The following is a 27,310-nucleotide window of genomic DNA, read 5'->3' on the forward strand; positions in this document are numbered from 1 at the left end:
TAGTAATCAAAAATCACATCTGTGATGATTTTATAATGCTAATGCTAATTTCCTAGAGCAACAAAAAAGTAAGTAGGTCGAAAACATCTGCCTCGTTTGGCACTCTGTCAAAAGGTCCTAACTGGCTTATACAGGATTGGCTTTTGGTTTAGACCAGCATACCAGTAATGCAAGTTTCCACTTACAGCCAGGTCACCAGAGATGTTGGCGCCAGCCAAGATACCAGTTGCAGCCGGGAAATAGACTGCGAACACTGTGAAGAAGTTCTCGCCTTCCCTGAAGTCTGGACCGAAGTTCTCAAGTGCTAGTGATGCTGCAAAAACAAAATATGCTTGTCAGAACATGCAACCCAATATTATATTCATTCCTTTATCAACAGAAACCAGGCAAAAGTTTCTAACTGTGTGGGACCAATGGAAATCTTAACTGGTTTCAACTGGTCCAAATCGGGAATCAGTGGGAAACAATAGGGGTCCAACTCATCCCGATTGGGAATTAAGGGTACCAGAAGGGTTCAACAGGTCCCAACTCAGATTCAATGAGGACCAGTAGGGATATAACTGGGGTCAATTGGGAATCAATGGGGACCAGTAGGGGCTTAATTGAGACTAACTGGGAGTTAACACATGGGTACTAGTAAGGCCTCAACTGGGACCACCTGGGAATCAATGGGGGTCAACTGTTTCCAACTAGGAGCCAATGGGAGTAGGGGTTTAACTGGGGCCGGACCACTGGGAATTAATAGAAACCAGTAGGGGTTTAACTGGGATCGACTGGGAATTAATGGGGACCAATAGGGATTCAATTGGTACCAGCTCAGAACTAATAGGGACCGGAAGGGGTTTAACTGGGACCAACTGAGAATAAAAAGGGACCAATAGGGGTTTCACTGGAAATCAATCAATGCGGCAGTAGGTGCTTAACTGGGATCAGCTGGGAATCAATGGGGACCAATAAGGGTTCAACGTGTCCCATCTGGGAATCAAGGGGTTTAATCAAGTGGTTAAACTGCCAAAATAAATGCTATTGCTCTAGAAAAAAGAGAAAGAAGTTCTGATGTTGGATGTAAGGTATGACAGACTGGAAGAAGCTTGATTATACATACTGGACCACCCGACGTATCCCTTGCCCATCTCGACAAGGCTGGGCGGGATCATGGCACCCACTATGAAGTCAACCATGGCCACGAGCAAAATCACCAGGAGCACCATTTGGGCCTGGGCAACGCAAAGCAAAAACACAAGTTTTACAATTTGTGCAGACACAGTAGTTGTATACAGTCAGGAACAAAACGAAACTAGATTATACTGAAAATGTGTGCCTAAACGTTCACTTCAGCACTCTTAGAATATGGGACATAAAATGTGTGAGTAGTAGATACCCTGGCAACTTTTTTTTAGCTACCCTAACTATATATTCTGAATCCCCGGCTCTCACTCTTTCCGGAATGTGTCGCGAAATCCAGAATATTTATTTTGAAATCGGCAAATGAAGGTTACGTCAAAGCCAACATTCAGATATACCCGCGCTTTTCGGTGCCGTGACGGCGCTGGCAGGCGGCTAGCAAGTCGAGCAGACAGTCTAGAAAACAGAGTATGCCACGCATCTGTTTTGTACTGCTGCGAGGGGGCTGAAGAGAGCTTCCAGGGCATTCATTTGACACCATCAAAGTTCTTGTAATCAGTTGAGAACAATTTCTACGTCCTAAAGAATGAAACCCTGCTTGCCGATCTGCGGTGAGAACCAAAATTATAAATTCAATACCTTAGCAAACAATATATACATATTGACCTAATGTTTGGGTTCAGCGACATTTGCTTGTGTGTTTGGTCAAGTTTGAAGAAAATCGGGGGCCATGAAGAAAAAGGCCTTTAATTAATAAACAATTACGGAGTTTATAATATGCAAACGTAATTTGGGAACTTATTCCCACAGGTATATAGGCATCAATCGCGAGAAACAGGACGCAGAATGAAGCTGTCAGATTTATTTTTAGTGCACATGCGAAAGAATCTGTTTCTAAGCTCTTAAGATTGCCTCAGTTAAAAAAAAAAAAGATGCTACACGCAGACTTTTTTCTTTTTCTTTTTAAATTTCAACTACGCAATTAATGGGTATAAAACGCCACCCAAGGTAAACACCCACTTACCATTTTACCCTACCAACCGCCCATCAATATTTGTATATTCTATATTTTCCCCTTTAACCATTGTAAAAGGCTTCCTTAAAATGTTACTAATCAAGACTTCGCAAGTCATTTCTTACTGCTTGTGCTCTGAATGAGTGGAAGTCTTTGGTATTTAGTGATATGCATTTGTACGCTTTTCTACCCAGCAATGATGCCCTACGATGGGATCGACAGTTATTGTAAATAAATGAACATTACAATTAATAAATGCTAGGTCAGGCTGCTCACGCACATTCCAGGGTGCTACTTTTCTACCGATGCAAATCGAGACAAATGGCGGCCACACAGTTTGGCGTACCTCGTCCCTAACTGCATATGTTAGGTACCAGCAGAACCGACTGGAACAAAACTAACCAATACGGTTTCTACGGCCAACTTTCTGGGACACTCTGTAGAATAAAATGTTTTCAAGGAAATATCAAACTACTAATTAATTTACATTTTATAATACTCAAAAAACTGCCGTCCTCGGGAAAATTACGAGCCTTTGTCAAGAAAAGCAAGAAAATTGATAATTTAGTGAATGAGATTCACAAAATTATCATATTTTGCTCTTTGCCATACACTCTAAGAAAAAAGGGTGTATTCTTACACCCTCTGTCATACACTCTAAGAAAAAAGGGTTTGCTTTTACACCCTTTGTCACATATTTACACCCCAAAAACTCCAGTTCGACGTACAATGCATTGATATCGAAGTAACGGCCACAACTTTTACGAGGGGATTGATAACGATGCGATGAAACATATTAAACAGCTAAAGTATGTATCAAAAGAATAAAAAAAATAAAGAACATCGAGGTTTTGCATTAGGACAAAAAAAAAACGATTACTTTTTCTCAGTCAATGACACATACATTAGCTATGCGGAGGGCAAGTTCGTCTGCTTCTTGCGCAGGGGCTAGCGGTGACGTCAGAACGCCGAGCCCTGATTGGCTGATCGCGCCCCCCTAGCTGAGCGTCGTCTGCTCCTTTGCAACGTCGTCTGCTCGCAACGTCGTCTGCGTCTGTCTTACCTTTCCTGCGACTTGTCTTACGCCAAAAATGTGCGTAAGACAAAACTTAAGAACAAATTCGTATTCACGCAGCGAAATTTTCGTAAGTTTTGCGCAGGTTACGACTAAATCTTACGACAGCTCCGAAGCTGTCTTACGCACTTCTTACGATCAAATCAGCATGGCCGACAGCGTCGCGGTCGGGACGACCCACGGGCGTTTATTTTTCTACCTGCGCTTCTCACGCGTCCCGACTTCAAGCAGCAAGAAAAAAGTAAAAAGTACTCGAAACAGACCACGAAGAACAAGAACGCTGGATCCACAAACACCCGGGAAAAGCTCCAACGGCCACGATTCCACCGAAAGCGACCAAGCGAGTACGGCAGTTAGGCCTAGCAAGCACTCCGCGACTCGGCGACCGTCTGCCCACGACCGGCTGGCGTGCTGAATGGAATATGCCCGCGCGAGCCTTGTGAACCCTTCCCGTATTATACTTTGATCGCTGACCTCAATTTTAGATTAAGAGGTCAATTTCTTCCTCTTGTTATCTCCTTGCTTCCCGAGGCAACGGTGACTCGCCGGTGAAAAAGCGGTGAATCTCCGACAGACGCAGGAAAGGTAAAGCAGCCATCGCTTTGACTAGCAGACGTAAAGCAGACGGCGTTATAACTGCGCCAACCCGCCGACGCCGTTAAAGAATCAGGGGTCTCGCCGCACACGAAAGGAAGGAAAATGTATTTGGGAGGGAACTTGCGGACACTAACACGCTCACCTCTCGGTTCTTAGCAAACAAACCTTGGCGCCTCGGGACACCTCGCGAGTGAGTCCTTTGACTTCCCTCCTTGATGCGCGTCTGCTAGTTGTTAAACAAAACAACAAACCACTCGAGTTATTTCGTCTGCGCTCTCTTAAAGGCGAAGTCGAGTTCGCTCCGAAAGTCGCAGGAAAGGTAAGACAACCGCAGACGATGTTGCGAGCAGACGACGTTGCAAAGGAGCAGACGACGCTGAGATAGGGGGTCGCGATCAGCCAATCAGGGCTCGGCGTTCTGACGTCACCGCTACTTCCTTTCTCATGCGCAAAAGACGAAAATGAGCCCACTTGCGAGGCGTATTTCAGTAAGTTGTACAACTGGCCTATCCAGCCGCTCGTGAAAGTTGATACCGCTAGTTCAACGTCAGTCCGCTGTACATCGAACTCCGAAAAACACCGATAAACATCCGCCGGTTTTGAAAATACAAAATCGGTTAAAACCGAAAAACACAGTTTTTTCATAATTGTGAACAAGCGCTGTTTTTTTTTCAACCGAATAACGTTAATAAGCATCCGCCAATAAAGGAAATAAAAAAACGTTAAAAAACGATTTCTAAACATTATTTTCTAGCTATGTTTTTTTTTTTAAATTTTACTCAAACTTTTGTCAAACACATTATCTTACCCGGAATCATGTACTTTGCCTGTCTTTCTTTTGTGACCTACGTTGTGTTGGACTCTTGGAGGACACTAGCTTTGTTCCACTGTTCCCCAAGGTCAGCGGTCCTCCAGGGACGCCGAGTTTGAAGCTCAGTGGCCAAGAGGCCAGTCACTGCTGGCCTAGGCCCTGTACTATCTCAAGCCTCGTTTTACGTTTTGGGGCTTCCCGTGTCCAGCGCAAATGTTGAGCGGGCAGTCTCGAAATAGCGCGTCGTCAACAGGAAGAAGCGGGCGTCAGTGACAGACACGAGCCCAGGAATGTATGCATGCGTATACTACAATCAACTGTAAAAGAGATTGTGTAAAAGATGTAAATAAATTTTGTTTTTCGTCTTCAACGCTAGTTTACACTCGGAATATTTCCCCCGGCAATCACCTTTTTTAGCGTCTGGACGAGAGAATTCACCGAAAAGCACCGGTATTGGTGAAATAAATAAACACCGATAAACATCCGTCGATGTTTGCCATTATAAACACCGGAAAGTATACACCCTAATTATATGTGACAAGGGGTGTAAAAACATACCATTTTTCTCCTAAGATGTAAAGCTCAATGCTAAAAAATGTTGTAAAACCATGGAATGACAACAATACGCGTCCAGAATATTAATTGCTGTTAAGTGATATATTTAAGACTGTGATATCTAAAATATTCCCAGGGAACATTGCGATGTTTGTTTTCGTTCAGTTGAAATTCTCATTTTAGTTCGTGCGCCGAGGCGTTGATGTCCCAGAAAGTTAGGGATGCCCACTTTTTGCCAGGTGCTAAAAGCAAATATGACAAAGTGAAAGGGTGCAGATAAACTGAAGGTACTACGTGGTTAAAGATGATTCATCAAGTCCGTTCCGTTCCCTCGTAGTCGCTTAGCACCCTGGCGCCACCTATCGGATAGCCCGGGGACCCTTCAGATCTGCGTATAACTAGACTGAAGTTTTTTGTAGTATTTGCGAAATTAAATCTACGCACTATCTATCAGAGATAGTTCGCTTATAGCATCATTCAGAGTTATTTCAAGTTCACGGTCAGATAATCATGCGTACAAAGTTATAATAAAATACAAAAGTTTTTTGTTTTTTTTGCTTTACAGATTTGTTTAAAAAAATTAAAGACGTTTACGAGTCTCTGTAATGCCGAATTAGAGCGCAACTCTTGAGGAGGAGAAGGGGAGGGTATGCCCCTGCTCCCCCTCTGTACCCTCCCCTCCTCCTCTCCTGCCCCCTTTCATTTAGCGGGAAATTTAGCAAAACTTTTCCCACTAAATTTAGCGGGGAAATTTAGCGAAAAATTTCCCACTAAATTTAGCGGGGAAACTGAATTGGGAAACTTTTCTGCTAAATATTTTCGCTAAACTCAGCGTGACGTCACGTAATTTTCCCGCCAAATTTAGCGGGAAAATGTTACCCTCGTGACGTCACATGGGACGTCATTATGGGAAACGTCCCATAATGCAACGCGAGGTTACGCCGACGCCGACTCCGCTCGACCCGGAAACGGGCGCCTAAGAGCTGCGCTCTAAAAAGGAAGTGAAAGCTGCACCAAATGCGGTTTTTGCAGGCAAGTTATACGGCAAGGGGTACATAATCTCGGGGCAAAAATAGTCACGATAAGCGGGATAATTAACCATATTTGTTAATTAACTTGTTAGTGAAAATAAACGTATGCTTTCAATTAGAAACTTGCTGAGCGTCACCGAAGACCACTATATATATACACTTTTGGAAAGATTTGGGCCGCGTGCAGCAAGCGCAAAGCTACGGCTACTGCGGCTCCGAAAGCGCGCCAACACGGTTTTTCCGAGCTTGTGCGAGCTTTTTCACCGCCAGTTTTGCGCCTGTTGAACGATTGCATAACTTTAGCGCACTACCGTGGTTCCCACGAGCTCCGAATTGTGTAAAAGTTACAGATTTGGTGGTTTTAGACGAGGCTCAGCAAGTTTCTGATTGAGACTGCGCGTATATTTTCACTAATTAAAAGGTTCATTAACAAAATTTACTTCATTAACCGGCCTATCGTGACGGTTAACCCATTAGATTATGTTCCCCTGGTCCTGTAACTCACCTGCACAGATTCCATTAATGCAACTTTCACGGTTTCTTTTTATTTGATTTTTTTTATTATCTTAACAAATCTCTAAGAACTTAAAAAAATTACGGGATGATCCATTGGTGAATGTTAAGGGAATGCGTAAGCATAAGCCTTGGAAACACCACACATATTCCCCTTTCCGGAACGCTAACGCTGGCCCCTTCATTTTCCTCTTTTGGCTTTCTCTTTTGCTTCCTCTATTTTTTGCTGCCTCTTTTTGGTCTTGTTACAGTGTCAGTGTTAGCGTTTCCCAATGGAAGACGTGTGTCGCGTTTCCCAAGGGTCATGCTAAGTTATTCCAAAAGGATCCACCAATGAATCTTCTTGTAATTAGTTTCACTCCTTTGCTGTACTTCGACCGTCAGAGTTCGTCGACGCCCTTGGATACGGTCATCTATACCACTCGTGGAACAAACCACATCCATATCACTTGAAGAGGGAAACGCATCCATCGTTTTAACTACACACACACACACATCACAGCCCACGCACAGCTACTACGGAAACACAGCGAAGAACAACCGGCGACGGCATAGCGGCAACTATAAGCACGCCATATTCCATCGCGCCGCGGAACACGGGGCTTTTCCTCTTTGGCTCCGCGCCAGCTGTGCGCGTGTCTTTGACGAAAACGAAAAGGCTCGTTTTGACGAAAACCCGGCGGTGTCTGTCAGTTTGTCAGCGCCGGGGATAGAGCTAGAGGTTGACGCGTGCTGACGTCAGCGCTTCGAACCAATGGGAGCGCCGCACGCGTCACCCTCTCCCCCTTGTTTTCTCCCTCTCCACAGCACTGACAAACGAAAGACACCGCTGGGTTCTCGTCAAAACGAGCGTCCTAATGCTAACGCATTATAAAAAAAAAAACGCTGTACGTTAGTGATAGTGGGGACTTGCCTTGGATTCCCACTCTGTGCCGATGATGGCGATGCCCAAAATGAAGATGACGGTAACGCCGCTCACTATCCGGACGTCGTTGAGGCCTCCGTCGATAATGAACGTCCCTTGTTGCTGCAGAAGAAAACATTTTTAAAAAAATATTGAAATTCCGGAGGTGGTTACAGCGCTAGCTGTTATATGCATTCTTGCCCTTACTAAAAGTAACGTTGAAGTAAGGCATCCGTTGTCTATATTGCCAAATACAAAAAGAAAAAAGAAAAACGCCGCCACTTTTTTAAGCGTTTTACTACACAGTTACGCCAGCTCTAAGAGAGCGCGAGGGGGAAAAGGGCGAACGCTAGAAAAAACTTTGTGGAAAGGAGGTCGCTCCTCACCACTTAAGCCTTCCTAGTTTCCGCCTTTTTCCCCTTCCCACTGTCTTTCTCAGGTTGTATTTGAACCGCATCTGGTGAGGACAGCTGCACATGTGAGTCTCGCTCAGCGCCCGCTAGATGGCCACAGTTGCGGTGACGTTGCATCACGCCACCCGAGTTTCACGCAGTGTCCGTTAAAGGGCTTCAGTTTATATAACTAAAATGAGTCTGTCACTCTTCGACCAGACATTGGTGATGGCCCTGTCAAGTAATGTGTCGACCGAAACATAAGGTGTAAAAAACGCTATAGAGTTTGATAAGGTACGCAGCTATCACCGTGATCACTGTATTGTGTAATCACAGATGACTGGTCTTTTTTTTTGTGAGTGTGTCTGTGTCGATCAAGGCCCAAACCCCATCGAGCAACCTTGTGGGTCATCATATTTTAAATGCCTGCAGCAAAGCGAAGCGTGTCAGTGGATCGGAGTTCACGTCGAATGCTGACGCCGTTCAGCATAGATGCTCAGTGTGCAGACCCAAATTATCTGGGGTCTGGAATAATATACACTTTTTAAAAACCCCATCGAACAACACTGATAGTCAACGTCTCTTGGGCACGAAGCAATTGATTGGATCCGAATAATGTCCGAACGCTGACGAAGTCCTCGTTTCCAATGCATGCTCGGAGTATGCGTGCCCCAACAATGGCCGACTCAGATAATTTAATGGTGCGCACATTTGAAAAAAAAGAAAAAAAGCTATAATTATTGCACATTTTGATGCCTCTCTATTTCGACAGGCACCAAACACAATTTCAAACTTCGTTCTATATTTTTTGTACTCACTTTTGCTGCTGGAAAGCGAAAACACACGGCTCAGCGACAAACATTTTTTAAAGTTAGTAAGTCAATTTTAGGTAATTATCTCGCTAATCATGACGTCAACACTCGTTTCCTCTTGTGCCGAGGGTATCCTTTTGTTATTTCAATATCGCTTTTTTTTAATCATAATTTTGTGTTTGTACAAGGTGTTTCACGAAACGTCAATCAAAGTTTCTCCCAAAAACGTTGTGCCTCACTGAAAAAGAGTTGATGACGTCATTGTCAAAGGGCCTATTTAAAGAGGTGCCATGGTTCACAGCGTTTGGGAATATTATGTAAACGGTTATTTATTTCTGAATAATTAGCCTTTTCTTTAGATAAAGAAACGCATAATTTCAGCTATAGCCATTCTGGGCATCACCGAAAACCAAAACGTAAGTCGGGTTTAGAAGAAGAAGAACAAAAAAAAGAGGTGCCCGCAGGGCTAGATGCGTAGCAGACGAACGCGCCGTAGGTAAGGAGTTCTTGATTTCTAACTTTTTACCCCGGTAAGTTTGTTCAGTGAAATGTTGATACAGATTAGATCCTCCACCTTCAGGCACATCTGTAAGGCAAATCCTAGCGCGATGCGTTTATACACCAATTGATGCGCTCCCTTGAAACAAACAACGATCCCCTATGACTCACGCGGCGAGGATCGTGGAAACGGTGGGCACTGACCTTGAGCAAATCCCGCACAGACTCCGAGAAGCCCACTACGTACAGGGCTATGGCCACCGCGTTGGCTAGGGAAAAGATGAGACCGATGGAGCCTCCGAACTCAGGACCCAGGCTCCGGGATATCATGTAGTACGTGCCGCCTGGTGGGAAGAAACGGAATGCAGTCGTCGTCAAACTCCTCGCACAGCTGTAGGCTACAGGAGAAATTTCCCCAACTTTCCCAAAGTATAGGTCAGGGAACAGCAGAAGAGTCTGCACATAGGCTATAGTGTTGAGGTGTAGCGCAGCGAGAGCTAAAACAAGCTCGAGCCCGTATAGCTTTGCGATATGCGTTCGGGCTTCTATAGCCTTTGGTGTGCTTCTAGCCTTTATTAGCACCGAGATAGCCGAGGTGAAACACCTCGGCTATCTTTTGGTTTCCATTGCAGACGTCAGGACCAGAATTAACCGCGCCGTGACGTCACGAGGTCTGACCCTGCCAACTTCTTATCAGATGCGACGACAAGCTCGATGGCGTGTTTAAAAATGTATGGCGAATTTCTAGGCCATAGTGTTCCGTACGTGAAACGTTCTATAGCACCACAATCGTTTAGCGATACTCCGAGCTTCCAGACGCGTACACGTTCACAGCGTTCTTCGTCAGATAGCTTAACGCGTACCATATGTGTACACTCGATGGTTGTTCCTAAAATGAAGCGATACTAGCGCTAATCTGGCTGATAAGCCGGGCGATCTTCCGGAGCCTTCCATACTCTATAGCACCTCCTCCCTCAATGCGCACAGGTGGTCAAGCTCCTCCTCGCCTGCACCTCTAGTCACATAACCTTTCCGTTAACCAATCAGCGTCGAGCAACTTACTTCTCCTCTCCCACCCATCAACCAATCGGTGTCGAGCCTCGCGGCCACGCTTTTATCTGGGCTCCGCGAAATGGCGAACACATATAGCCAAAGAACGTTTCACGTTAAAACCACAGTAGAAGCTAGGGGTCATCGCATTCGCAAACCAACACCGTGACAGTCTGACCACGCTCTTATGCCCGTGGTTCGTGAGCTTCGTGAGCTCGTGAGTTTCGAGCGTGCACGCGCAGCTAAAGCACGGGCGAAGGCAACGAGCGTGATGCTGGATTTCGGGCATAGGACAGAGCCGTCCTGTCTGCATCCCTGGGCAAGAAGCTCGCGCGTGTGACCTTCCGTATATCTTGACGTGAAACAAAGTATATTGTCGCTTTATGCCGGTTTTTTTGTGGCGGCCGCCATGTTGAATTCTGACGTAGCTGAGTTGGGGCAAAATAACAAGTCGCTTTATTTTCCGATTGGAAGGCGCTAGAATTCAAGGGGTTCGCACCAATACTTCTACTTTTTTTTTTCTATACTTTTTTTATTGGCCTTATGCTTAAACTTGTCGACCAACCCAACTACGTCATATATCAGCACAAGTTACACAACCGCGGCACAGCGACGGTCTATATATGGGTGACATGACTGAAAAGGATCTTACAACGCTAGGGAGAGCGGACATGATAGAAGAAACGAAAAGAAGAGACAGCCCTCGCTCCTGTTGTCCGCAACAAATATCTATAGGACGTTGCCAAAATTTTTAGCACCCTACTTTAGGGTGTCCGTCAGCACCCTACAGGCCTGTTCATAGATGCACCACAGCGCTACCTTCGTGCAGGAAATATCACTGACCTTTCTGACGCAGCACTGACTCGATGCAGCGCTGATACGGCGCCGAATCAATGCTACAGGTTACGTTCAAGGCAGCGCTCCGTCAGCGCTGTCCTACCGTAGATTTAGCCTCCCGATGCATGAGCGATACGGCCTTGAGGGTGTTGCTCTAACACTCTTAGGGTGCTGACGAACACCTTAAAGTGGTCATGAAACAATTTCCCTACTTCTTCCTCCTTAGCCTCATCCCTCAACTCAAATGCGAATTGTGAAATCACGTCGTCGTGACATTCTTCGGCACCGGTGCGATGACTCCTAGCTTCCACTGTGCTTTTTATGCACACCATAGAACTTGTCATTCCCCAGTGACGATAAGTTCCGTCAGGGCACTCATTGGCCTCGAACGCGAATCCAAATATTCGTCGACGGATTGATCGTTGACGAGCGCACACGTCCGAGTGACGCGGTTCTCGTGCCAAATGCCGTGAGCTGGGCTCGGCTGACGTCAGGTTGGCACCGCTGACGCGCTTTGGGAACCGCGGATGTGTCATATGCTGTGTTCCAAAATTTACTCGATCCGACTCCGGAGTAAAAGTTTCGTACCGTGGCGTTCCAAAACTTACTCGAGCTTACTCGATGACGTCAGAACTCGCGTTCCAGAAGCGGGTTGTTTACTCCGGAGTAATTACTCGCGCTACCCTCCTCGATCGGGGGGTAAAGTCGGATCAAATCGAGTAAATACGTCACGTGATCTGTTCGTCGTCTGCTTTCTGCGCCGACAGCCGTCAAAGCTCGCTTGCTCCGTTGGTTTTGGTGGCGGACGTTCGAAATGACAAAGAATTAGGTGCAGCATGTGTGGTTATTGCGATTTGCTGTTGTCAACGCAGGAATTGACTGCATTACATCCAGACCGTCCACCTTGCCCGGGAACGTGTACTTGTTATTATCTGAGTGCGAGCGTAAACAGGAGCTTCTCCGCATCCTCGTCCTCGGCGTTGGGGGAATGCCGTAATCTCACGTTCAAGGCCGAAAATGTTTGAACTCGGTATATGATAATGTAGCATTTTTGCTTCCTCCAGAGTGTGTGTAATGAGAGGATAACGTTTGTAAAGCAGTGAAGGCTTCGAAATTTTCACTGTAATCACATTCGCGTCAAAGCGAACGTGAGTTTCATATCATTCTGGAGAAAGCACCCTCGCGCTGTACCGCTACACCGTGTGGAATATATTTCTGCAACACATAATCGGTGCAAATTACAATGCGTGGAATATATGCGTTTAGGGCACCGTGACTAGAATTGCAGCGATCGCGCTGATTAATAAAATCACATTGTTTTATGTCTAGCTGTAAGGAGTAAGTAATTTTGATCTCAATATACAGCTCCAAACGAAGGTGAGTAAAAGGAGCTGGTGGATCCACCTCAAAAAACACCGCGTCGTCATTAACATTACCGTTCTTCGGGTGCTTTCTCCATGATCAAAAGGATCGTCTGCTATTTTCTGCCATCGCCGCTGTGTTTTCTTTTTGCCGTCGCCCAAGACGAAGCCAATCCGCGTAGTATCCAGGTGATTATCCTGGCCGTTCCAAAATCGAGTCGCGGATCGTTTACTCGCGATGTCACGTGGTATTACCCGCTGACGTAGGAGGCAGGTTACTCGGGTAAGATTTGGAACATAGCCATAGTGAAAAGGCGGAGAGCTTTCGAAGGAAAGAAGGTACGAAATAGTCCGCTGTATTTTCATATGTTCGTACCGAAAAGCTGGCTTTTGACTTCCTACCCCCTTACTTTTGGCCAAGTAAACGATATGCGATTAGTGAAGTCCTAAATTAAAATTCTTCCCTAAATTCGTTTCATGGCCCCTTCAAGGATAGGATGGATGCAACACCTAAAAATGTAGTGCCCTGTTTAAAGCCGGCTCGCACAGCCCCGTTTCGTTACGTTGCGTTGTGTTGCGAAAGCTTAGATCGATTTAAGTCGAGAATCACCGAGACATCCGTGCCTCGTATGAAGCGTGGCAGAAGCAGTTCAAGGAGTCTTGCACGCGACATTCGAAACATAAATGTTGCAGTAACTTGCGCTTAAAATTAAAAAAAAAACTTAAAAATTGGTTTTGTGTGAATCGGCTTTTTTAGGTGTCTTGCTTTATTACTCCCAGGGCACTGACGAACGCCTCGCAACATCCTAAAAATGGAGTGCATTGCTAAGGGTGTTGCTATAACGCCCTTAGGGCCATGACGAACACCTTAAAGATAGGGTGCTTTCAACACCCCAAAAAGTGGTAAGGGTGTTGCTATAACACCCTTAGGGCGCTGACGAACACCTTATAAATAGGGTGCTTGCAACACTCTAAAATAAATTGCCAAGGCTGTTACTTTAACAGCAATATATACCCTTGTTACACGGGCACCCTTAACCGCAGTTTAACTGAATTTACGCTAAACCACGGTTCCCACACTATCGCGCGTTCCAATGTTTACAAATCCACGAACCAGCTTGCAATCTCCACAGCCTATGCCACAGCCATAGCCTCCTCTATACTCACAAAGCCTGGCTGTTAGACCACGGAGCCATAGAGTGCCCGATCGCAGATTTGGAGCGCAAGGATCTGGTAGCAGAGAGCATTTCTCGAGGAACCTGGACGTGAGCGCACAGCTTTTGCAGCGGCGAGGACCCGAAACATGGTTTTCAAACCTGACGAGAAAAGAGGCGGTAGCGCGAGGAACGCGAGGAGCACGAGCGGACATTCCATCGCTCGGGAGAAGTGTGTTTCGGCGTCTCGCCGCAGCGGGGCGCCCGTCACCTGGCTCTCCTCTCATCCGCTGTCTGCCGCTCTATACCTTCTCAATTTCGGAGGTCGTTTCTCGTGGCGATCTGCCATGATTTGTCACTATAGAGGAGGCTATGCCACAGCCACCGTGGCCACAGCCCATGGCACACGCGCGTTCGAGACATCGGCAATCGAAGCACGAGCGCTGAAAATGGCACCGGCCTGCTGCCTTTTTCTGAAATGGTCGTGCTCCAAAATCTACTCGATCCCACTCTAAAGGTACTGTACCCTGGCGTTCGAAAACCTATCCCCGTCCAGCGTTGCTCTATCTGTCTTGTCACGCGACATGATCCACCGGAGTAATTCGGATCCATAATAGAGTAAGATTTGGAAAAAGGCCTAGAGGTAGTATTCACTGGCGGCATAGCTGTGTGCGCGACTGCTGAGCGCGTGCTGACGGCGAGCTTCCGCAGTTCTTTTTCAGCGTGCATTCCACACCATGCATCAAGACTGCCGGTCTTAGCAGCATATTAATGTGACCTTGCTCTGAGCATGCGCTTTAAAGAGCACCCACAAATATGGTGTCGAGTGAATACTCCCTATAGGACAGCTATTTCACAAGAAGTGAAGAGTGTGCGTGCACATATTTAATGGACGCTCAAGATGAGCAATCGCACGAGCGCCCGTAACTTTGGCATGCATAGCCACAGTACGTTGTCCAAGGTTATAGGGTGCTGACAGTGGTTTAACGAAGGTTTAGAATGTTAGCCCTGGGACAAACTGACTTACACCCTTATAAGGGTGTAAACGAACGTTTTAGCGTGCACGCCATCGTTCCTCTTACCTCCCCGGACTTCTCCGTTGGTGCAAATGGCGGACATGGACAATGTGGTGAGCATGGTGACGACGGACGCCAGGAGGACGATGCCGCATCCCAAACCTGACAGAGTCATGTCGGGTTTCGTCATTCACCAAATGTCAAGATGACGATACGTTAATTCGATAGAATGATCGATGAAACGAAGACTCACCGATTCCGGCCTGTCCCACAACCCAGGACAGTCGCAAGAACAGGATGACCCCCCAGATGTTGAGCAGGCATCGCACCTTAGCAAGGACAAGAATAAAAAAAAAAAATTAAAGCGTTCCCAATTAGACTGTGTAATGCGTGTTGGACACAGTTTTACCGATTAAGCGATTAAAATTTAATCGCGATTGAAGCATGAATCGATAAATCGATCAATTGGCCAGCCCTATAGTGAACGGCATTACGTTCCGCCTGTTGCGGAGTTCTTGCGCTGACCTGTCTTTCTGGTGATTCAGGATTTCAAACAGGTGAAGCATGCTAATGCTACATCTAGTTCCAAGCCAAGATATTTCAATTATTTCAGCAGACACCTTTCTTTTCTTTCTTTTTTTTTTCAATTCTTCCAATACGTATACTTTATTTTCCTAAGCAAAAGAAAAAACGAAATCTAAATTAACAATGACTTGACCAAAAACGAGTAAAGAATCCAAAGTATATATACACGGAGTTCAACTCCTCACGCCGTCTATCCACACGCACTATCGCGCGATAAAAGTTCATGGAAAACTACTAAGAACTTGGCTCTAACCTGGTTTATGGCACAATTATAACGTTGTCGTTCGAAACAGAGAATACTGAATGTCATTCCTATGATAAAGCCTGTAACATGAAATATGACATCCATGACGTGTCCGGTTGGTATATATACCAAGGCATAGCGAACTGTTACTTGCACGGTCATTGCCTAGTCTGTTCTTGCGTCGCTGGAGAATAAGCAAACGTACCCGGATGTTTTCTTCTTTCTATTTCTTTTTTTTTTTCGACGTAGACATTAGCATTACTTCTAACAGAATGGATCGAAATTGGAACCTTCTGTAGACATGTCTGATTTCGATCAGAGAATTACTTTTTTCTACATGGTGTGATAGACAAAATGAAACCCTGTTTCTGAGCCTACATAAATAAACTACGCATCGCAAAAAGCTCAAACTCAGTGAGAATGTCGCGCTACATATACGGTGGTGAAAGAATTTGAAGGTTTGAAAACCTGACTCAAGAAATGAAAGAGAAAAAAAACGAGATTTCTGTATGAGTCGATCTATACCCTAAGCCTAATGTTCGTCAAGCCAAGAAATTCTATTGTGGGTGTCGGTGGCATTTGTCCCCAAGTCTGTGGCGTTTGTTTTAAGCGAAAACAACTCGTCAGCAAGAAAGACAATAGTGTCGTCTGTCTTGCTGACAAGTTGTTCACACTGAAATAAATGTAAGAGCCGCCCACGACGTCATTTCTTGCTTTGACGGATATCAGGCTTAGGGGGACGCCGGAATTGTCGTTCTTATCTGTTATTTCTTCATCCATGCAACGGTATCTTGTCAAACTTTCGCATCCCATCACCGATGCCTTCAAACCACTGTCTAGAAACTATACAGTTCGGGAAATATAAGCGCAACGCTCTAATTATCATTAAGTCTACCAGCATGCGCTACTATATTACACGCAGGAATGGAAGGGGAGGCTAATCGAGGAGAGACGTATATCACTCACAAAGACACCTTGTATCCATCCGAGCTTCACAGCTCCCTTGCCCTTGATGGCCCCTTCGTCGGCAGCATTCCTCACCGACTTCTCTAAGGATTGCTGAATGGAAAAAGGAAGACAGAGCAGATTAGACTTCTCGCGTACGCAGCAGTAACTATAAAGCATAGGTTTAGCTGCAACCTTCCGCGACGTCGTCACACAATCAACGTCTGTCAGGCACCACGTCTGAGACTCTTCTATGGCTGTACTTAAAAACCGATGACCAGTTCGCGCTTTCCTCTTTTCTCTCCCTTCCTCCTCTCCTCCCTTCTACCCTGTCCACCGTTGCCTGTTTCCTCCTCCCCCATGGTGAGGAGGATCTTCTGCCTTGCAGAATCGCGAGTCTGGCCGTCGGCCTTTAACAGATGTCATCCTTTCTATGCGAAACGCAAGTTCGTCTGCTCCTTGCTGAGCTCTTATTGGCTGATTGAAAAAAAAAATAGTGGGTAAACCTCGAAGCATCCAGCATTGAGGTCTACCCACTATCCTCTCAATCAAAGCCAATCAGACATCGGCGTCGTTCTGACGTCAGCGCAATTCCTGCCCAAGAAGCAGACGACTACTTGCTCTCCTCCGCATATACACGCACGCGCGCAGTTTGCAGACGACCGCGCGTTTGCCCGGTGTGGTGGGCACTGCGCCTGCGCAGAAACAAAGATTCGCGAGAACCGTCTGCGCATGCGCAGTGCCTACAGCAGCGCCACCGCACTGACGTGGTGACATCAGATGCTTGATGGAGTTGGTGTATGCGAAATAGATAAGAATAAAAGATCGAAATCAAATCGGACAAGCTGGCAGTGACAGCTACATTTTAATATGAAAGAGCGCTGAACTAAACTAGAGAATGTTGGTGACAGCTTAAGGAACATAGGGTGTGGACTGTTCCGCGCATATTATTATCGTTCCGCGGCCCATAAAATTGCGGCATTCGTCGATGAGAACGCTAAAGAACGAATCCCAAAGAACGTCAACATAATAATCCAAGCACTTTGTCTCTTAAGTTGTCAAGGGACACTAAGTGAACGACGGAAGGATCGACAGCCAAAGCTTTCGGGACTTGATTCCATTCCACTAAGCTTAAAATTAAAGAAAAAAAGTGCCCAGTGTGCAAATATGCAGTGCAGGGTACGGTACAAGCCGTGTGGCGACGCCATGGCAAGTGATGTCAAACCAGAATATATGTTCTAATTTTTTTTTCCAGTACGAAAATGACGAATATGACCACATCTATGTGGTTGTTGATTATGAAAGAGATTTTAAAAAATTAGGACACTCAAAATAAACGAACGATTCCGTCGGGATCACAATATTGACCGCGGCAGACGTTGGGTCGCGCACGAGTGTAATGTGTCGGGAACCTATAGAATCCACTAATTAAGCGTTAAAATATTTTTCCTAGCCGGCAGGTGGTCCAATAAGTGATCTGTAACCCCTGCCAAGAATAGGCCCAAACATTTTTTTAATAATAAAAAAATAGTTTATCCCTTTTATTTAGGGCGGGACAGAATTCGCCATCTGAAATCCGACGCAGACGCACAAGTCCTGTGCTTCATAAAGTCTGTGAAACTTTTTTTTTTTTAAAAAGCGCCTGTCTCTTCGTTTTTTCGCAGAAAGGGCTGGCGGCCAATCATGGTGATCAACGCAAGAATTCCAACGAGGGACGTTTAAGCTGAGAATCTGATTAGGCTCTAAAAAGTGAGATGTCATGCTCACCTTCCATACACACGTCGTTTTTTTTTTTATATCGTTCTTTTTTTCCGCTTATTTATAGGTGTATTTTGAGCGTCGTTATTCGTTAAGTTTCTCCTATTAGTCGCGGCGATGGGCCTTCCGAGTGTTCTGCAGGAAAGCGAACACAGAGGCGTTTTGTACACTCAAGGCTGTGGCTTATTGCACTCTCAGCAATAAAGGGTGTAGTTTTACACCCCTGGTACTATATATAACACCCCGAAAACTACAATTCGACGTTTAGCCCACTGACGTCGAATCGACGGTATACCAACTTTCACGAGCAGCTTGATAGTTGAGTGATACAACTTGTTAACATACCTGATGCACGCATTAAAGACTACAGAAAAACACTCAAGGTTTTGCTGACCCTCCTGCAAATACTCGGTGTTTTTTATTATTATTATTATTTGAATGCGTACATAAGGTATTTAGTAAGTTATTTTAACACAGCTATCAAGCTGCTCGTATTAGTTGGTATCGTCAGCTCGACGCCAGTGGACTGGACGTGGAAGTGTAGTTTTGGGGTGTTATATATGGGGCAAGGGGTGTAAGTACTACGCCCCCAATTTTAAGAGTGTATGTTCACGTTTCTTTCGCCTCGTGTTTTTTTTTGTTCGACGTTCACTCGTCGGATAAAGGCTGGTTCGCATACAATTCCGACTACTTACGACTCAAGTTCCTAGACAAAGAGGAGCTGCTCTTCGTGGTTACTACGAGTGGCGACATCCTTTAAAAGCGCCGACTGCGGGACGCGGTAAAAGGTTTTAGAAAGCGAATGGCGGCCAACAGAAGAAGAGTGAAAACTGAATGACGCCCTTTTGTCACAGCAGAATTCGCTTCATCGTTCGTGTTGGTTCTCGCTGCTTGTAAAAAGAAAATATCGAGGGAATTTAACTTACGACCGGAGAGGCTCAAACCCAGTTTTAAGCGTCTCGGGGGCACTCACAACCGCTGCGCAGAGACGGTAGCAAGCAGTCACAAACAAATTAAAACCGTTTTTTTTTTTTCCTTAGCCTTTTTGGTTGTAAGCATGTCGCAAGTGTTTGAACCAACCTTAATTTTGGAATCTCATTAACTGCGGAACGACGGACTTGGAGTCTGAAAACGAAAATCTCGCGGCCAAACCGCGAAACCCAAACAGTGTATAGTGTATTAAGGGGGGGCACTCGAGAGTGGATTCCGAGATCGTCTATTTATGGCGATAACTCAATCCACAGGCTGTAAGCGTGTCCTAAAAGAGAATCCGAAATTACACTAATGGGCGTACAATTTTCCTATTAAAAATCTAATCAAGGATCGTGACACACCCTTCTTCCTGCGCCTTGGAGAAGACAAAGGGGACGCCGTTGGACAGTGTTTTTAAGCAATGATTTCTACATCACGTCTCCTAGCTACGACCAAATATTTGACTTTTTCTTTTGTCAAAATGCATTGCACAACGCGACTAAAAAGAGCAATGATAGTAACGTTCAGAATCTGAAACTATTTTCATTGGTCAAATGTTAGGGAGATGGTGAAAACCTGAGAATAACCTGTCCCCCCTTTCGAGACGAGACGGTGACCTTGTATTTCTATTGTTGTGAGTTAACTAGGATGTCTTGCCAACTAAACTGGTCATTTTTATTGACTAAAGCCCAAGAAACAATCATCAAAAACGAGCCTGTCTACTAATCATACCTTGCACTGCGTGCGCCTTTCGAAGCCGGTGGCAAATGATCCACTATACCGTCCTTCAGAGTGTAACTACTACGCACACTGATGGGGCGAAAGCATCTACGCGTTGACCAGTAGTACACAGCGAGGCGAAAGAAGAGAAAAAAAAAACGCGTATAGATACAGGTTAAGTAAACAGGGGTCTAAAGCTCGCTCGCGTGCAGCCCCTTGTCTCAGCAGGGTTGCCGCTACACTTAATCCCTTAAGTACGCAGTCCCACTTTACCCCGCCCCGACCGCGGCGACCCGGGACAAGGCCTTTCCAAGCCTCTGTCCTCCTTTTTTTAAAGTTCGCCGGAGCGAGACAATGGAACAGGCTCCGCACTTGTTACCCGCCTGGCGGACGCACTTGTTGAAGGGAGTTTAAAGAACACCCTCCCTAGCATCATGAAACATCCTCACGCATATACCGGCGCAAGGATGCGCGAGAGTTTTAAGTGGAAGGTCGCTGTATAAAGACAGTTTGAACCACTCTGGGTGCGTTTATTCTCTTGAAGCTCAAGCAGGAAGCTCTCGTTTCACCGTTCGAAAGTGAGAGGACCAGTGTAATACACGCGGATAACGGAGCCCCTTTTAGAAAGTGGCGTGCCGATCGTTATAGTGGTATCTCGTTCATTCAAACTCTCTTAATTCTAACTACCGGATAATTCGGATAAACTCGCAGGCCACGTCCTGTGCGTTTCTATACGCCTCGCAAGTGGGCTCATTTTCGTCTTCTGCGCATGAGGAAGGAAGTAGCGGTGACGTCAGAACGCCGAGCCCTGATTGGCTGATCGCGACTCCCTATCTGAGCGTCGTCTGCTCCTTTGCAACGTCGTCTGCGTCTGTCTTACCTTTCCTGCGACTTTCGGAAGTGCAGGTCTTTACGAGCGAGCTCGACTTCGCCTTTCAGAAAAAGCAGACGAAGTAACTCGAGCGGTACGTTGTTTTTGTCTAACAACTAGCAGACGCACATCAAGGAGGGAAGTCAAACAACTCACTGGCGAGGTGTCCCGAGGCGCCGAGGTTTGTTTGCTAAGAACCGAGAGGGAGCGTGCTAGTGTCCGAAAGTTCCCTCCCAAATACTTTTTCCCTCCTTTCGTGTGCGGTGAGACCCCTCATTCTTTAACGGCGTCGGCGGGTTGGCGCAGTTAACGTCGTCTGCTTTACGTCTGCTAGTCAAAGCGATGGCTGCTTTACCTTTCCTGCGTCTGTCGGAGATTCACCGCTTTTTCACCGGCGAGAGTCACCGTTGCCTCGGGAGACAAGGAGATAATAAGAGGAAGAAATTGACCTCTTAATCTAAAATTGAGGTCAGCGATCAAAGTATAATACGGAAGGGTTCACAAGGGTCGCGCGGGCATATTCCATTCAGCACGCCAGCCGGTCGTGGGCAGACGGTCGCCGAGTCGCGGAGTGCCTGCTAAGCCTAACTGCCGAACTCGCTTGGTCGCGTTCGGTGAAATCGTGGCCGTTGAAGCTTTTCCCTGGTGTTTGTGGATCCAGCGTTCTTGTTCGTCGTGGTCTGTTTCAAGCACTTCTTACTTTTTTCTTGCTGCTTGAACTCGGGACGCGTGAGAAGCGCACGTAGAAAAATAAACGTCCGTGGGTCGTCGCGACCGCGACGATGTCGGCCATGCTGATTTGATCGTAAGAAGTGCGTAAGACAGCTTCGGAGCTGTCATAGGATTTCGTCGCAACCTGCGCAAAACTTACGAAAATTTCTTTTCGTGAATACGAATTTGTTCTTAAGTTTTGTCTTACGCACATTTTTGGCATAAGATCGTTTCGTGAATCTGGCCTCTACACTTCCGAAAGTCGCAGGAAGGTAAGACAGATGCAGACGACGTTGCAAAGGAGCAGACGACGCTCAGATAGGGGGTCGCGATCAGCCAATCAGGGCTCGGCGTTCTGACGTCACCGCTACCCCCTGCGCAAGAAGCAGACGAACTTGCCCTCCGCATAGGAAGGAAACTCCCGGTAAATCAAACTTTGCATTATTCGAACAATGATTCGGTTCCCCTCGAATTTACATTCACGAGATTCCACTACTCAGTTTCGTTCACGGTCCGACCACAACGAACGCTACGAGCAGACAGACCCGATCAAGCAGTGCCAAAAGTGCATCGTCACGGCGCTCCTTGTCTTTGCGGGTTTGTCGATATATTTTTGACCTTCACGAGCACTCCTCCCTGTGTTCGTTTTCTTCGTCGCCTTTTTGTTTTTCATTTTGTCTTGTATTTATAATGTGTTTTTTTTTTTCTTTTTAGTTTATCTTTTACGCGCGTGCGCTGTCAGCTGTCTTGGCAGGCACGCGTGCGCTCATTACCCGGACTAGAATGAACTTTAGAGCGTCGCATGTACCTGTGGCTTTTTTCTTCCCTCCCATAGCGCGCGAGCAAGCTTCTGCGGCGTTTCGCAAATTGCCTTTTGTTGTCTGTCAGGACGCTTCAAAAGTGGGTGGAGAACAGCGTGAAATGTTCCCTCGGCACCCGCCGTCATCCTTTGTCTGCGTCCGCACACATCATTCACCGAGTCCTCCCCCGAACGCGGACCGAAGAACTCGCCCATTAGCTGAAGTCTTATTTTTTTCGACCCGACACTTCCGCGACACTAAGCCTCGTGCGCACGAAGCTTGGCGTCGCGGTGAGCTTCTTTTTTTTTTTTCGGGAAAAAAGAAAGGGCTTACTGATTTTTAAAAAAAAATAAACAAGAAGAAAGAAATGCTGAAGAAACTCTGAGCACTCTTCCGTCAGCGTGCGCAAGTCTCAAAGAATAAAAGCTTTGAAGTTAAGACGAAAGCTATATACTAAATAATTCGCGCGTCGAACTAACGGAAGTTTATTCATTTTAGTGTTCAAAATTATTGTTGCCAGTTATCTAAAGCTTTATCTGAAGTCGCAGGAAATGCTATTGTGCTCTCCGCTAAGGTCTCAGTCATTTACGTGCTAGCCTTTACGCAGCTCGCAAATCTGGGAGCCGGCTAAAGGCTCATGCGTGAATCACCCAGTAAGCGTAAGCAAATCTGAAAGCCGGCTAAAGGCTCATGCGTGAATCACCCGGTAAGCGTAAGCAAATCTCAAAGCCGGCTAAAGGCTCGTGCGTCAATCACCCGGTAAGCGTAAGCAAATCTCAAAGCCGGCTAATGGCTCGTGCGTGAATCACCCGGTAAGCGTAAGCAAATCTGAAAGCCGGCTAAAGGCTTGTGCGTGAATCACCAGGTAAGCGTAAGCAAATCTGAAAGCCGGCTAAAGGCTTGTGCGTGAATCACCAGGTAAGCGTAAGCAAATCTGGGAGCCGGCTAAAGGCTTGTGCGTGAATCACTGACCCCCCCCCTTTTTTTACCGTAAGGCAATGACTATTTCGACGTCCACGTCAAAATATTTCAAAATTTATTTCGACGTCTTCGACGTCACTTCGTTAAACGTCAAAATAGTGGCTTTATTATTTCGACGTCCTCTTTCAATGCAGCAGCCGTAGTAGTGGTAGCCGTTTTTGTGGTTTCGTTGTTTAGTTTCTGATGGTGTCGTCGGTGTTGTGTTGGCGTTTCGACGGATAGTTTCGGTCCTAGCTGGCAGTGGCACTCTTGCAACCGAATACGACCGAGAGAGACAAGACTTGTTGAAACCTCTTGAAATTTCTTACGACGAGAAAGCACACGGCACGCTGGAGCCATCTATGCGGTGACCCTGGAACTGCATTTCACAAGAGCGAAGGTTTTGCGGGATTTCTGAGATCAAATGTTCGTAATACCTATAAGAAAGGCTCGTTTATAACGTCGACAAAAGTTTTTGGAGCCAAGAAAGAAAGGATAATGCGCGAGAGAAATAGAAAATATAGCGGACCGCCAAGTCTACACTGCTACCCAATAGATGGCGCCAATGTGTCCTGTCGTTGTCAAGAAGTTTTGGGAGCACTTGAACTCACTCGGTGAAACGACGCAAGCTAGACAGAGGTTCATACTCTCGCATCAGGGAGATCAATTAGAGGGAGATGATGCGATACAATATATAGGAGCAGTGATGGAGGAGAAATTTCGGGAACGGGTACATGTGGAAGATAGGAGAACCGAAGGAAGTAGCAGTCCAGTTTGTGACATCGCGGATTTTGGACAAAGAGAATGGGAAAAGGCGGAACGAAGAGTCCCTAGTGGCACGTCGACAGGCACAGATGGTATCCCTATTAAGCTGGTGAAGAATTTGGGTCCTAAATCTAAGGCAAAACTAAGGGAGGTAGTGAGTACCATGATAACAAAAGGAAATATTCCAGATGAATGGAGGCTTAGTAGGATGAGTATGATATATAAGGGAAAGGGAGATAAGTCTGATATTAGGAATTATCGTCCTATAACCGTGACACCGGTTATTTACAGGTTGGTAATGCAGATTATAAAGAACAGACTGGAGGAATGGGTAGATTGCGAGGGCATACTGGGCGAGTTACAGAACGGGTTTCGAAAACAAAGAAGGTTGGAGGACAACTTATTTTCTCTAACACAGTGTATAGAAATAGCGCAAAAAGAAAACAGACAGCTCTGGCTGGCATTTCTGGATATCAAGGGTGCCTATGACAATGTGGACCAAAGAAACCTGTGGGACATAATGGAGAACTTAAACCTAGATGAAGGACTAACAGCACTATTAAGGAACATTTACAAAGATAACAAGGTGATTATAACATGGGAAGGAAAGGCGACAGGGAAAATAGAGATAAGACGAGGCCTTAGGCAGGGGTGCCCGTTATCGCCTTTGCTGTTTATGTTGTATCTGAGAGGATTGGAGGATAGACTAGAGAAGAGTGGGCTTGGGTTCAACCTTTCTTACAGTAAGCTAGGCCAAAAAATTCAGCAATCCTTACCGGGATTGATGTATGCGGATGATATTGTACTAATGGCTAACAACAGGACAGAGTTGCAGGAATTAATGAGCATCTGTGGTAGGGAAGGAGAGGAATTAGGTTTAGAATTCAGTAGCGAAAAATCGGCAGTCATGATTTTTAACGAGGATGAAGTTGAGAGGCTGAAGATACAGAATATTACAGTTGAGAGAGCTAGTAAATACAAGTATCTAGGAGTATGGATATGTGATGGTGCAGAATATCTCAGAGACCATGAAAAGTATATAATAGGTAAGGGCAACAGAAATGCAGCTGTAATGAAAAATAGAGCACTTTGGAATTACAACAGGTATGAGGTGGTGAGAGAGATTTGGAAAGGGGTCATGGTGCCTGGCTTGACTTTTGGAAACGCAGTGCTATGCATGAAATCCGAAGTGCATGCGAAACTAGAAATAAAACAGCGCGGAGTAGGTAGACTGGCTTTGGGGGCATATTGCAAAACGCCAAACCAGGGAGTACAAGGAGACATGGGATGGGCATCATTTGAGAGCAGGGAAGCGGTGAGCAAGGTAGAATTTGAGGATAGGTTGAGGCTAATGGACGGGGAGCAATGGGCACGAAAGGTTTTCAGCTATTTATACATGAGGGGTGTAGACACCAAGTGGAGACAGCGCACTAGGAAATTAAGAGGAAAGTTTTTGGGCTATAGCGAAGATACGGAAGAGCAAGTCTCAGTTAAGAAGAAAGTTAAGGCCACAGAAAGAGATCGGTGGCTAGAGGGAATGCAGACAAAGACGGCTCTGGAAAGCTATAGATTAAACAAAAGAGTTATTGCCAAAGAAAGCATTTATGACAATTCTAGGGGAAGCTCATTGCTGTTTGAGGCAAGAACGGGTGTTCTGCGAACCAGAACATACAGAGTGAAGTATCAGGAAATTGATACAGTGTGCACTGCTTGTGGAGAGGAGGACGAGACGGCTGAGCACTTGATACTCTACTGTAAAGGGCTTCACCCTATGCCTACCGAAGACGGCATAGATTTGATAAAGTCATTGGGTTTTAGAGACAGCGAAGGGAGAGTGGATTTCAAGACTGTAGAGATTACCAAGCAAAGATTAAGTGAATGGTGGCAGAAATCGAGAGAAAACTAGGTATTTTCTTATTCACTGATGGCAAGGGGGTTTCATAGCCTCACTTTCTTTGCACTGCGGAGTGAATATGGATTTCACATTTAAATATTCTAAGCTTAAATGGTAAAACAAAATGGCTAGGTGGCGTAAGCTACCGCCCGATCCAAAGGGCTCAGCCGTATTCATCCATCCATCCATCCATCCGTTGTAAGAGGTTTCAAGGCACGCAGTTTTAAGAGGTCGCAAGAGTGTGAACGAGCCTTTATTCAGCGTGTGTGGGGGACTGGCTCGACAGTTAATCTTTTCGGACGCCCGGTGCTGACACTCCAAGGAATGCCTGCGCGTTTACTTACCCGCAAAACACTCGAAGACCCAATCTCTGCGATCTACGAAATCAGCTCAGCAAATGATGAAGCGAAACATCTGTTTAGACTTAAATATGAAGTCTGCGCTGTGGCATTATTGAACCGAACCCGAACCGTGAACCGAAAACCCCCCAAAAAAAACACCTTATTTTCCCTCGAACCGGAGTTGAACCGGAACGAAATAATATTTTTCGCTCCGGAGCGGAACCGATATGTTTTCCATGCGTTTTTCGGTTCATACGCGAAGTCAGGTCGCGTGAAAAGTGCGTGGCGAAAAACACAGTAGCCCCAAAAAATAAACCAAAAATGTAAAGAAAAAAACAATCTCATTTTCGCGCAAACCGGGGAAAGCCGTGCGCTTGTTAAGAGACTACGTGTCCGATGTGTTATGTTCCTGATCAGAAAGCTAGGATTGAAGAAACCAGTGCTTGATTGTCGAACGCGGTGGATGTCAACGCTACATGATATGCTCACCAGGCTACTTGAACTAGGAGGCTTCGCTGGAGGGTTGCTCTCAAAAGAAGAAAGCTCCGGGTCGACTGAAGACGTATGGGCGGAAGTCGAAATGCTCGCAGTATCGCTTCGCCCGGCAGAAGTGGCGACGAAGACATTGCAGAAGGAACATGTTACTGATTTCTACGGAGCATGGCTGACATATTCCATGGACACTTCCAAGATACCCTCGCCGTTAGCAAAAGCCTTCGTCCAGTCAATGAAAAAGAGGGAGCGACAACTTCTTGACACATATGTCTTCCGTGCAGCACTGTACATGGATCCCCTCTACCGCCTTCTTCTCACCCCTGAGCAAAAGTACCGGGTCACGTTGCATTTGACAAAGACTTGGAGGCAGATCACAGCTCTGCAATGCGAGCAAGATTCTACCTTGTCTTCTGAAACTGCGGTGGCTTCAGAAGATCCGGAAGACGCCCCGGAAGTACTCCTCAAGGAAAGAAATGTTGAGGCTAGCGTGCACATTCGCGGTA

General features: G+C 46.0%; 1 protein-coding gene across 1 annotated transcript in view; it reads right to left on the reverse strand.

Moving 5' to 3' along the window:
* The window catches only part of LOC8023778 (solute carrier family 12 member 2), a 119,912-nt gene that overhangs the window by 27,527 nt on the left and 65,075 nt on the right, over positions 1-27,310 (reverse strand). Inside the window, exons 2-8 of the mRNA XM_040209210.2 lie at positions 16,542-16,634; positions 15,000-15,075; positions 14,813-14,908; positions 9,533-9,672; positions 7,636-7,749; positions 1,106-1,217; positions 186-313 (exon numbers count right to left, since the gene is read on the reverse strand). Coding sequence (XP_040065144.1) covers positions 186-313; positions 1,106-1,217; positions 7,636-7,749; positions 9,533-9,672; positions 14,813-14,908; positions 15,000-15,075; positions 16,542-16,634 — 759 coding nt within the window. The remainder of the gene's footprint in view (positions 1-185; positions 314-1,105; positions 1,218-7,635; positions 7,750-9,532; positions 9,673-14,812; positions 14,909-14,999; positions 15,076-16,541; positions 16,635-27,310) is intronic.

Source organism: Ixodes scapularis, unplaced genomic scaffold (genome assembly GCF_016920785.2).
Source record: "Ixodes scapularis isolate PalLabHiFi unplaced genomic scaffold, ASM1692078v2 PGA_scaffold11__112_contigs__length_91849675, whole genome shotgun sequence".
NCBI classification, from domain to species: domain Eukaryota; kingdom Metazoa; phylum Arthropoda; class Arachnida; order Ixodida; family Ixodidae; genus Ixodes; species Ixodes scapularis.